This window comes from Podarcis gaigeae (assembly GCF_964106915.1).
Source record: "Podarcis gaigeae genome assembly, chromosome: 13".
Classification (NCBI taxonomy): Eukaryota; Metazoa; Chordata; class Lepidosauria; order Squamata; family Lacertidae; genus Podarcis; species Podarcis gaigeae.
Window position 1 is genome coordinate 23,660,736 of NC_139689.1, and position 12,441 is coordinate 23,673,176.

General features: G+C 39.9%; 1 protein-coding gene across 1 annotated transcript; it reads right to left on the reverse strand.

Moving 5' to 3' along the window:
• Positions 1–3,192: 3,192 nt before the first annotated feature.
• LOC310830473 (vomeronasal type-2 receptor 26-like) lies at positions 3,193–8,835 on the reverse strand (the record flags this gene model as incomplete). Its single annotated transcript, XM_083710251.1, has 5 exons — positions 3,193–3,210; positions 5,688–5,915; positions 6,050–6,907; positions 7,367–7,658; positions 8,594–8,835. 5 exons carry the CDS (start codon positions 8,833–8,835, stop codon positions 3,193–3,195), a joined length of 1,638 nt encoding a protein of 545 aa, XP_083566377.1.
• Positions 8,836–12,441: the final 3,606 nt, after the last annotated feature.

Sequence of the window (12,441 nt, forward strand, 5' to 3'; positions counted from 1 at the left end):
GGGGGATCATGCATTCCCACTATTATAAGCTCTCCTATTTTCCCCAAGACATTATCAGCAAGGGCTTGAAGCAAGTTTCTGTGCCACAGAATTTCTCTTCTGCCCTGTCATAGCATTGCTTTGTTTCTGGACACCATTTGTAATTGTGGACTGGATGTGACTTTGTGAGATCTGTGGAACTGTAACATTCTCATCAGCTGAAAGACTGTGTGTGTGCACGTATGCGTGCAAATGTAAATTGAGCAGCTAATGTGCATAACAGCAACTGTGCACATTCACCAGTCTTATGGAGATTGTGTGCATAATCCTTCTATGAAGATAGAACTGTTGGAAAACTTGCCCCCTCGGGAGAGGCTTGCCCCTCTCCCCGGCTCCTGGGGCTTGTTTGCCAGTGATCTACCCTGGCTGGCATCCCTGCAGTCCAGGAAGATCTTGATAGGTGACATCTTCCTGCGTGGAAGATGCACACCCCCTTCCCCCTTCCAAACCAGCAGGAGAAAAAAGAAAGTCAGAAAGTCTGTTTCATCTACAGTTTATTTCTGACTGTACAACTGTACAAAACATGTCCATTCAGTTCAGTCTCCTCTGAGCAACAGCAAGAGACTTCCTTCACAAAAGCAACAGGAAGGTCTCATATTACACAAAGAACAAATCCCTGTGAACCGCCCTGTGAACTGCCTGGTACATCCTTTCCCTGGGCTAGCCACATCATGTGATGTAAACATCGAGCTGCTTGTTTGCAGCTGCGTAGTACTCATATTCCAACAAGAACTGTGTATGTTTCCAGGTTAACATATGTATTCCCCTGCAGGCCTTGGGGAATGTGCTCATCTTGACTGCATTTTGCACAATTTAAAAGCGTAAGCGTGATATTCAATAGGAATGTGTATCTCAAATTAATATACACTGAATCCAAGTTATGAGGCTTGCATGCAAGCTTCAGTAAACCCAGTGATATTTTCTGTGTTAACATGCATAGGATTACCCTGTATGACTGAAACATATGATAGTGTCTCAGCTCCCTTGAGGGAGTTGCTGTTTCGCCTTCTCCATGACTTCCACTGTTTCTTAAAGCAACAACTCCTCTAATCTAGAGTTTCTCCAAGCTTTTGAGTCTTCCCCTCACTTTCTTATTTTATTATTCTTTCTAGGGCTTCTCTTCTCAGCACCACTCTTCCACCATGTTGGAATATGGGTAATATTCCAAACCATTTCCAAAATTCCTATTGTAGTATCACTATAGACAAAAGGGATTATGTTTATTTTAAACATCTACGCTAAAGTTCCCAGCATGGAATTCATCTTTTTTGTGACCACAACACACTTTGGTTTGGCAGTTTGGACACTGTGTCTTTATTTCAGCCAGATGATTTGATGAAAAAGAGAGAGCTGGATACCAGCAGTAACAACAGTATTTAATGAGCTTATCCAGAAGGTAACTAAAGAAAATAAATCAGAATGCAGGTAAAATCTGAACTATTGTCAGTTCAATGATATATTTCTGCTGCCACTAGTATTCGACCAAAATTAATACCTTTTTTTAGTTACCCTTTAAAGTTATTTTTAGTCACACTAATGAAGGTACTTAAGTGGCAAGCTAATTATTTTATATTTGCCTAGTGAGCAATAGATTCCTCCATCAACCTTTATACTTAACTGGGTACAGGACACCAAGTAATTGAAGAGACTCATAATATCATGCAGACTGACACCCCCCCAACCTGTAACATTATACAATATTCACACACATACATAGATACATAGTTACAAGTAATTGAAAAGACTTCTGGTATCATGCAGACTGATCCCCCTCCCTCACAACCTGTAACATTATACACACATGCACATAAACATAAACATAAATACATAGCTATTGATGAAAACACAATTTCACAAAGACTGTGACACTTGCTAAATATTAAAGGTAAAAGTAAAGGGACCCCTGACCATTAGGCCCAGTTGTGACCGACTCTGGGGTTGCGGCGCTCATCCTGCTTTATTGGCCGAGGGAGCTGGTGTACAGCTTCCGGGTCATGTGGCCAGCATGACTAAGACACTTCTGGCGAACCAGAGCAGCACACGCAAACACCGTTTACCTTCCCGCTGGGGTGGTACCTATTTATCTACTTGCACTTTGAGGTGCTTTCGAACTGCTAGGTTGGCAGGATCAGGGACTGAGCAACAGGAGCTCACCCCGTCGCGGGGATTTGAACCGCCAACCTTCTGATCAGCAAGTCCTAGGCTCTGTGGTTTAACCCACCGCGCCACCCGCAGCTTCTAAATCTGTTGAATTGCAATAGATTGATCACTATAATCATTATTTATTTTCCCCTCTTTATTAAATGCTCCCTGTTGTTTAGCTCAGGTCTCAGAATAATGATGTAGCATTTGGGGAAGAAAATAGAACTCAGTAATCCAGCACCAGAGCACTCTCCACAGCTACCATGTATTTTCCTTTAGTGCTAAGATAAGTTGGAACAAAAGACAGCCAAACAGTACAAAAGATCAGCATGCTGAAAGTGATAAACTTGGCTTCATTGAAACTGTTGGGTAACTTTCTGGCAAAGAAAGCAACACTAAAGCTGACAATTGCCAGAAAGCCTGTGTAGCCCAAGACACAGTAAAACATGGCAGCTGAACCCTCATTACATAGTACTATGATTTCCCCATTTACAGAGCTCATGTCTGTATCTGGGAATGGAGGAGAAGAAATCAGCCAAACCATGCAAATGACTATTTGAATAAATGAACCAGAAAGGACAATTGAATCTGCCAGTCTTTTCCCTACCCATTTTCTTATTCCAGATCCTGGTTGTGTAGCCATGAATGCTAGAACCACAATGATGGTTTTTGCCAACACACAGGAAAGGGAGGTTGAGAAGACAACACCAAAAGCCATTTGTCTGAGAAGGCAGGTCAGCTGTGCAGGCTGCCCAATGAACAGCAAGGCACAGAGGAAGCAAAGTAGAAGTGAGCAGAGGAGGATATAGGTGAGAGTACGGTTGTTGGCTTTGACAATTGGAGTGTCCTGGTGCTGCCAAAAGGCTCCAAGGATTAAAGCTGTGATCACAGAGAAGTAAATGGCCAACACAGTAAGCAAGATTCCTAAAGGTTCTTTATAAGAGAGGTAGCTTAGAATTCGAGGAATGCATTGGTTTTGACCTTTGTTGGGATATTGGTCTGCTGGACATTTCATGCAGGCATCCATGTCTGAAATAAAAGAAAGAGCTGTTTAAGTATTCCACAATTTTTATACATCATCTAATAAAAAGGAATCCCATACTGTCATAATCTGAAACAAGTACTGTTGAATTGCCACCTGCTCCAATATAGGGATTGGTGAATACCTCACTGCATTCCCACAGCAATTAGTTAAGGCCAGGTTTTCTTAATTGTTCCATTACTTTCCAACCTCTGTTCTGCTCCTCCCCCCAACACTGCTACTGCTGTTACTACTGCTGCTAATAATAATAATAACCTATAACACTGTACGGTCTTCTCAAAGTTGAGGAAATGGAGGGAGAAGGATGAATATAAAGGTAAACTGGAGAATTATATGCATTCAATTAAGTGAAACATAGAAACTTGGACAACCTATATTCCTTTACTTATCATACCCTTCTGGCCAGATATCATTCCTTCTGGACATGGAACACAATCATAACAACAATATTTTTCTCCTTCCTTCTTTTTCCGACTGAAGCCAGGATAGCAATTGTCATTGCACACCGAAAGGGGCAGCACCTGATCACAAACACGGAAAGCAGATTAGTATTTTTAAAAAATGGTTTGCAAGAGAGCAGCTCTTGACATTGTATGATAAGATCACTGAGCTTATTGTGTGTTCCTCGTTTGAAACAGACTAAGCATTTTCATCAATGATTGTTTTAACATGGTTTATAGAAAAACATTGTTCAATGGGGCTGTGCCCTCCTCTGAACTCTGCTTCTTCTTCATGAATAATGTTGTCACTTTGCAAATGGGATCCTCTTTAACAAGGGTCCTGGTTGCGCACGAGCCTGAGACAACCCCCACCAGTTTGAATGTGCTGGGTGTGGCCCAGGCCTTGTCTGTATGGCCCCACAATCACACCAGGCCTGTTTGAGCCAATCAGTGCAGGTAGCGTGATTGGTGGGGGCCTATAAAAGCGGCAGCTCGATGTGGTTCAGGCACTTGCTTTGTGCTGCCAAACACCTGCCCACCCATCCCTATTTGTAGGTGTTGCTGCTTTGGCCTTGCTTCGGATATTGGTTGGTCACCTGTTTTGAATCAGGGGCCGGGTTGGAATGTTTCCATTTGGCAAATTGGCACTGGCCACTTGGTTTTTGCCTACCCCCTTAGCAATCATCACAACTTTGTAAGGCTTGGTGGTTAGGCAGTGGCTTAAGGAAGTGTGTGGGAAGGGAAGTGCAGCCATCACCGGTAAAGGAATCTGGGGGTCCTGGATCTGGTCCAAAGTCCGCTTGAGGGGCTAGGGCCATGCCAAGACCACAGGAATCCAGGGGTGAGCTTTGGTTGATCTTCATCGAGGTTGCTCCCTCGTTTGGTCCCTCGTTATAGTCTGTTGCCAATGCCTAAGCCAATACCACTCACTTTGCTGTAATCAATAAAGTTGTGGCCTAAATTTTGCCCATTAACTTAAACCAAAATTACATGTCAGTGTGAAGTTATTTACTTGGGGAAGGGCTTGGGGTGCAACCAGTCTGATATTTTTTGAAGGAGATGCTGTGCATATAGCTTTGAGGAGATATCTAACAAGCTAACTGGCCAAAGGTTGTTGTGGATTCTTCCTGTCCCTTTTCTTATAACTTGAGAAAATGATACTCATTTTCTATCCAGAGGGGAATTTTGCCAGTTTTGTTTATGGTGGTAAATGAGCCCATCAGGATAAGTATCCACTCTTCCATGTATTCCCTATAGGACGTAGGAGGAAGCATATCTTCTCCAGAAAATTCATTTTATTTCAGGCATGAAATAATGGCCTTTATCTTATTACAGGAGACTGGTTGGCATTCAGATGTGGTTTGAGAATTCCTTACACACTACAGGTGCATGTGCTTGCCCAGAATGCTCACCAAATATACAGGATAAATATTTAACCCGATCAGGCATGATGTTCTCATTTCATTTAAACCCCAGTCCACCAGTTTCCTTAATTTGTATTTCTCTGTTCCATTACTGTTACTCCCAATTTCTGCCACTGGGTCTGCATGTATTCAGCTTTCTTGTTTCTGAGCAGATCCTTGTATTCCAGTCTACATTTGATCATATTTTCGATGGATTCTCTGATGGAATCTCTAATGGAATCTGCCTTAGTCAGAACTTTATTGCTTATTAATAATAAACTTTATAAGTTTATTGGAGCACATATGGATATTGTTAGGATAGGTGACAAAGGCTGGAGTTATGGTTCAAGAACTTCCTGCTCCTTCCTCTCAAATTGGCTTTCCCAGACTATAAATCCCATTCTCTAGTAAGAATAGGAAATGGATCTCTAACCTTCCATTGGATCTGTGGGTTATTTGGACAACTTTCATATTTTGAATAACAGCTCTACATCAGCAAACATATGAATCAGAGATCAATATTTATCCCAAGCACCAGATTCCTGAAAAGTTAATTCAGTACTGTCTCTCTTGTCGAAGTTAATGATTGCAAATATTTGAAAATCTGAAGCTATGTCTCACCTGGTTAAAGCTTCTATGCCACTCAATTAGATCATCATTAATGGTTAGTTGTTTACATGGAGGAGCCTGAGGTTCCAGTCTTCCAACCTTCACTCTAACAAAAGAGTTGTTTGAGAAAGTCACCCAGTTTGTAAGATCAAATCCTGCGACTAATTCTCGATTTTCATCAAACCTCACATTGTCTCCAGCACTGTTGTTGAACAAGATGTTCTTTAGTGAGTGATGAAACTAGAGTGAAAAGTAAATGAAACAGAGGGGAAAGAAAGGTGAAAATCTCCCTCCACAGACGCAGGGAGCAGAATTTATTTTAAATTTGCATCTTTTGCTAGCCCATTTTTTAAACAGTGTTGAAATATTATTACCATCCACAGCCAAGTCATAAGAAATCCCACTCTTCCTCGTTCTTGAAATCTTCTGTGTCCAAACTTGGATTTGTATATGGCATGTAATGCATGCCCCACAGCATATACAGCATTGTAAATATTGTAGCTATGGCCAACCATTTTCATTTCAAAAAAAGTATGTGGAAGGCTGTCCAACTTCTCCTCAGCAGTGCAGAATTTAGTGTTCCCCGCATTCACATTAGAATTTTTCAATGAACAGAGAAATGCTTGCTCCCAGAAATTTTGAATGAAACCATCTCTGATTGTCCAGGAAGGCTTTATGCTGTGAACAAATTTCTGGAATCCAAGTGGCTCATTTGAGTGAACTGTGAAAGTTAAGGCACCATGGAAATGCTGGATGTCCCACAATTGTTGAACAGACAGTGATTCAAAATCCCATTCTGATGTTGAAATCCACACTTTACCCACAGGTGGCAATGAGAAAAAGGGTACATAAAACAGCAGCATTCTTAGATCCTGCCAGGATGGAGGCTCTCCATATACAAAACATGCATTGGCTTTTCTTTCCATGAGAATTCGATAGTTATCTACCTGATCTATCATAAAGTCTAAATACTCATCCACATAACTTCGGTTTGGTAGTCTGATTATGAATGCATAACAGATGCTATTTTGGGTAAGCAATGGCATTATGGCCTTCAAAAATCTGTCTCCATATTCATCATCCACAGCCAGGAGCCCAACCCACACCCACCCAAAATGATGAAGTAATTGGAGTACTCCTCTGAATTGATAATCTTCATTGGGGACCATCTGATACAAAAATGGGAATGCTGTTTTGTCACCATGTGCAGGGGAAAATGATCCGTAAGTGAGCTGAAATAAAATGGAGCACTATGTAATCTGCCTCTGTATTGGAATGGTCTTTAAGAGATTTTTTGTTTAGTTTTATCACTTATCATTTGTTTTTTGCCACCTTGAGAGGAATGGCGGTGTATTTAATTATGATGATAAGATAAGATATAAGATATAAGATATAAGATAGATGATATAAGATATAAGATATAAGATATAAGATATAAGACATAAGATATAAGATATAAGATATATAAGATAAGATGATAAGATAAAAGATAAGACAAAATATAAGACAAGACAATATAATCTGTGCATTATAAAATGTCAGCATTAAAATATGGAAGCGAAATGGTATATGTGTTGTGAATTATGCTGTTTTATGTGTGATGTTAAAAATGAAAATAATAAACCTGTTTTATAAAAATAAAATAAAATTATGTGTCTTGGAGTTTTCATATATTTATGACAATGACCTACCTGTGGAATCTTGTAAATGGCAACAATGTTGGCCATAATGGCAGAAGCTTCAGTCACATATCCTCCAATGACAGCTATTAATTCTTTCTGAGAATCACAGATGAAGTTGGGGACAAACCTTTGCTGCGCACAAAGCAGGTTCAGGGTGGCCTTATAGGTCAACTTTGCAATGTAATAGCCATTGATAATGTGGAAGCCTAGAGTTATGTTTGGCAAGAGTTTGGGATTCTTATTGATCTCCTTTACAGCAAATGCTAAGGCCAGAATGTGCTGATACATCTTTGGCATGGAGCTGCAATGAGAAATGGCACCTTAAGAAAACAAGGGAACGTGCCTCTTTGCTCATTGTCATCATCCATCTACATACATTTAAAGTGGAGGTTCAACATAAATCATGCAGGATCATAGACTGAAAATAATGTAAGTAATAGTGGGCTATCAGGTTCTCCTGGACTATATGAATAATAGAGAGAGAAAGATAATACTTCTAAGATAAAAAACTGAACATTTCTAAGATATACCCTCCTCCAGAGAATGCTCTAAATGCTCAAACCATTTGTGGTCATTGCTCTGCTCAATAAACTGTATTTTGCACCCACTAAAGTCATTGTATATGGGAGCAGGAATTATGCAATGCAAAACGGATATGTCATTTGCCTTTTAAAAATTCTAATATATAACACAGCTGTCCCCATTGTTAGCTGACAAGATATTATTAGACTACAATTCTCACCAACCCTGAGCATTAGCCATGGTTTCAGGGAATGATGATTGTAGAAGTTTACCACATCTGGGACCCCAAGGTCACAAATGGCTGTCTAAATAGACAGGCAAGGGAACATGAGACTCTGTTTCTATTTATTATTTTTGCTGTTTGACACTATGCACACTTGATGCCTATCACTGAAAATGTTCCTACAGTTCAATAAATCTACAGTAAAATAAATAAACATCAAACTAGTGTGAAGTGGCTTCATCTGCTGACCTCAGAACTCCATGAATGTGCTTCGAAAATACCTTTATAGTCTGAGAGTGAAAATCAGAATTATTGCATCAATATATGGAGTGTCCTGGTGCTGAACTTGATATACACAAGATGTATAAGTAATATACATCTCATATCTCATACTGAAAAGTAAACCTTGTTACTTGAGAAATCTATTGTGAATTTTCGACTCCCAGTTCTAATACTTATTTTAGGAATGTAGAGAAGAAAGAAGTCCTTACACGGGTTCATCAATCAATGCTTGTGTAGGCTGCTCTATGAAAGTGGGGCTGTCGTGGAAGTAAAAAACCTGAGAGGCAATTGCCCCAATGATCACGTTGCCTGGCTGATAAAACTGATGTGGTAAAGGAAGCGGATCATCATAAATAGTGCAGTTAACAAAATGTTTCCTGCATGTAATCTGAGGCAGCAGTGTGAGCAGCAACATAGTTCCAACCAGTATCCGAATGTTGAAGGTAGTCATCAAGATTCAGATCCTCTTGTTTATGTCCTCACAATTGTCATCAGTTTTGAGTTAGCCTTAGGAGAATGGCCTGTGGTGCTGTTGGAATACTAATATGCAGCTTGCCTGATAAAGATATATCTGCACCAGTGCCCCTGTTTTAGTCACACTTTAAAAGTTTACTTTTGTTGCAACGTGTCTGAACAACATAAAGCTTCTGGTATGTTTTTTTCCAGTCTATATAACTTCATATTCCAGTGCTTTCATTTCAAGGTGAATCAGGTATTTACTTATCTGGTATTAAAGACAGGTGTTCATCTACAGATATTGACACCTTTACCTCCACATGGAGGGATGGAAGAAGGAAGAAAGGGTGGGAAAGTGTTCAGAGTTCTCTCTTGACTTTTCCTTTCTCTCTGGAAAAAGAAGAAGCCTATGATGTTGAAAGAAGCAAGAGCCTGGCATATCTGAGTTTCATCATGAAATATTTAACTAAGATGGATTTTGCAGTAGCAGCCCCTTCTTCCCGCTCTCTCTTTCTTCCCTCCCTCCCTCCCTCCCTCCCTCCCTCCCTCCCAATCTGTGCACAATCCACTGCCTCCTTTATGAGGTACATCTTTTCACTCCTCACACTAATAAATCTTAAAACCGTGGTGAACTGAAGTGCATGGGTGTTGAAATATACATATTTTTACTCTATAGAAGGTTGTGAAATTAACTGGAGATAATATACTCCCATATGAAATGCTGACAAAGACCTGCCTATTTCTTGATTCAATTCTGAACTGTATATGGAGTTTATATAATATATTCCAAACAATTGTTATTGTTAATCTTGTCAGAGCTCCCTGGAAATGCATTGAGGGGAAGGAAGGAAGCATGTAATTTTGAGAATGGCAGTTGTAATACAGCAAATACATACCTCTGTTTCTTGTTCTTGGCAGCCGGCAAATTGACTGCATATACAAAATATGTGTTTGGGGGAGTGCTGTGAAATAATAAGCAGTGCCTTTTAATATATGAAATTAAATCAATTCCAGTGGGTTTTTTCTCTCTCAATGCAGTTTCATTCCTTAAACAAATTCGAGACCAGGATTTTCTTCTCATTGGCTATGAACTGGCTATTTGCTCCTGGCTTATTGTTTGGAGTCGCTGATTAAAATTATATTGGCAATTTGAATTTTTTTTATAAGTTTTATTTATATTTGTTTGTTTGTTTATTATATAGGGTTGATAGGTCTTCCAGAAAAGAATTGCTGCCATGGAAGCATCACAATCACAGGGGAAGAAACTTCGGCAGCAATATGTTTGTGTATGAAATAAAAGATTGTTATTCAGGTACTCAGGTACCCATGTCCTAAGCTATGACTTGGCCACAGTTACCCATGTAGTGGTTCAGTCACATTTTGAACTATTATAATATGTTGCACATAGGGCTGCCTTTAAACTGTTTCAGAAACAACAGTTAGTTCTATCTAACATCAATCTACCGACTATCAGTAAAAGACATGGAAACCACAACAAAAATAGAAAAATGCAGGTGCACCAACTCTTATACAATGCAAATGATATTTTAATAGACCTATGAAAATAAAATCAAAAATAAGTATTCATTGGGTCAACAAATATTTGAATTGTGCGCCACAGTAAGCAAAATGAACAGGTGGGACATGCCACTTGATTTCAGCCATACTTCTTCACTTCTTTCAGATATGATGACTCCCAGTCGTTTTAAATTGATGTTTTCAACCTGTGAAGCCCTTAATGGTTTGGGACCAAGTTAGCTGAAATTTCACTTTATTCCATATGTGAGTTCCCAAATTTTAATTTCCTGCTCAGAGGTCCTGCTTCATGTGCCTCCAGTTAAGTGAAAATCATTGGTTGGGTATTGGGGGGGGGGGGAATTATCTTCTCAGTGACAACACACCTACCTTCCAAAGAGACTTCATACAATTCACAACGAGTATAATTAAAAATCATATTTCAAAGTGTTTTTTGGCACCAGGTGAAGATCATTTTAATTCCAGGCTTTTAAGAAATCTGATTCCACTGATTGTATTGGGCACAATTTTTAGTTCCACCGTATGCATCCCTCCATTAGAAATGTTTTTTCAGCAATTGGTGACATTATATAAATTCTATTTATATGTGAGGGTGCAACTTGTATTGCAGTGTGGTGCTGAAATTTTCCAAGAGCTTCTGGCTTTGGTAGTTGCTGCAGAGGGGAACAAGAAAAATCCCACAACCCTACTTAATTTCACTTTGGGTTCCACTATTATGGCAACTTCTACAATATTCAGGTAACTTGTAATGCATCACTGAATTTTCTTCCTACAAGTATGACACCCAGAACAATTTTTGGGGTAAAAGAACACAGAGCTCACTTTTACAAGCACATACCAGATTCAACAGGTAGATATCTTGAAGGGTAGGTAAACCTGAGATGTCACAACATGAGATACACAAAATTCAGTTCCTGTTCATGGACTGCTTTATGCTTCCATGTAAAAGTGGCAGCTGCTGCAATGTTTGGCTTGGTATTTTAATATATTAGTAACTGTAATAAATATGGGATTTTAGTGATTAACTGTATCCTTTTGCGATGCACAGGAAATTTTTTGGAACTTCCCCTTGATGCTTAAAACAAAACAAAACCACCCTATCTTCTCATCAATTCTATGCATCACACATTATGAGATGATTTCGTGTGATTCAAGAAATTTGTGTAATTCAGGATTCAGGAAAGGTTGTTATATTTCCAAGTAAAGGAAAAGGTACCCCTGACCATTAGGTCCAGTTGCGGATGACTTTGGGGTTGCAGCACTCATCTCGCTCTATAGGCCAAGGGAGCCGACGTTTGTCCACAGACAGCTTCCGGGTTATTTGGCCAGCATGACTAAGCCACTTCTGGTGAACCAGAGCAGTGCACAGAAACACTGTTTACCTTCCTGCCAGAGTGGTACCTATTTATCTTTGATGTGCTTTTGAACTGCTAGGTGGGCAGGAGCTGGGACCGAAGAACGGGAGCTCACCCCATCATGGGGATTCAAACTGCCAACCTTCTGATCATCAAGACCTAGGCTCAGTGGTTTAGACCACAGCGCCACCCACACCCCTATTTTTCCAAGTAGGATCTTGCTATTATAAAGGTGTCAGTTCATGTACAGCCATACTTGAGTGGAAGTGCTCAGTAGATAGAGCATCTGCTTTCCATGCAAAAGCCCCCTGATCACTGGCATCTTCAAATAGGGCTGGGAATTTACCAGTTACTGCCTCTCAGTGTAGACAAAACTGTAATAGATGGGTAAATATGCTGACCCAGTATAAAGTGGGCTTCCTATCTTCTTATCTGCTCTCTAAGCTTATGAATCCCTATGGATTCCCTCAGGCCTCAGCCCCCCTGAGAAATGAAACCCAGCTGATTGGCAAATGTCCAGAGTTTCAGAAGGAAATAACTGGAAGGGATTTTTTTGTCTCATCAACTAGGTCAAGGTCATGGTCTTGAGCTTGAGCAATCTGCAGTTCACTCAATCTATTTCCCCAACTTTCTTATTTCTTTATTAGAAAAAAAAAATCTTGATGCATACGGTCTGCAAATAATAACACCTTGGAGATCCCAGGCCTTAG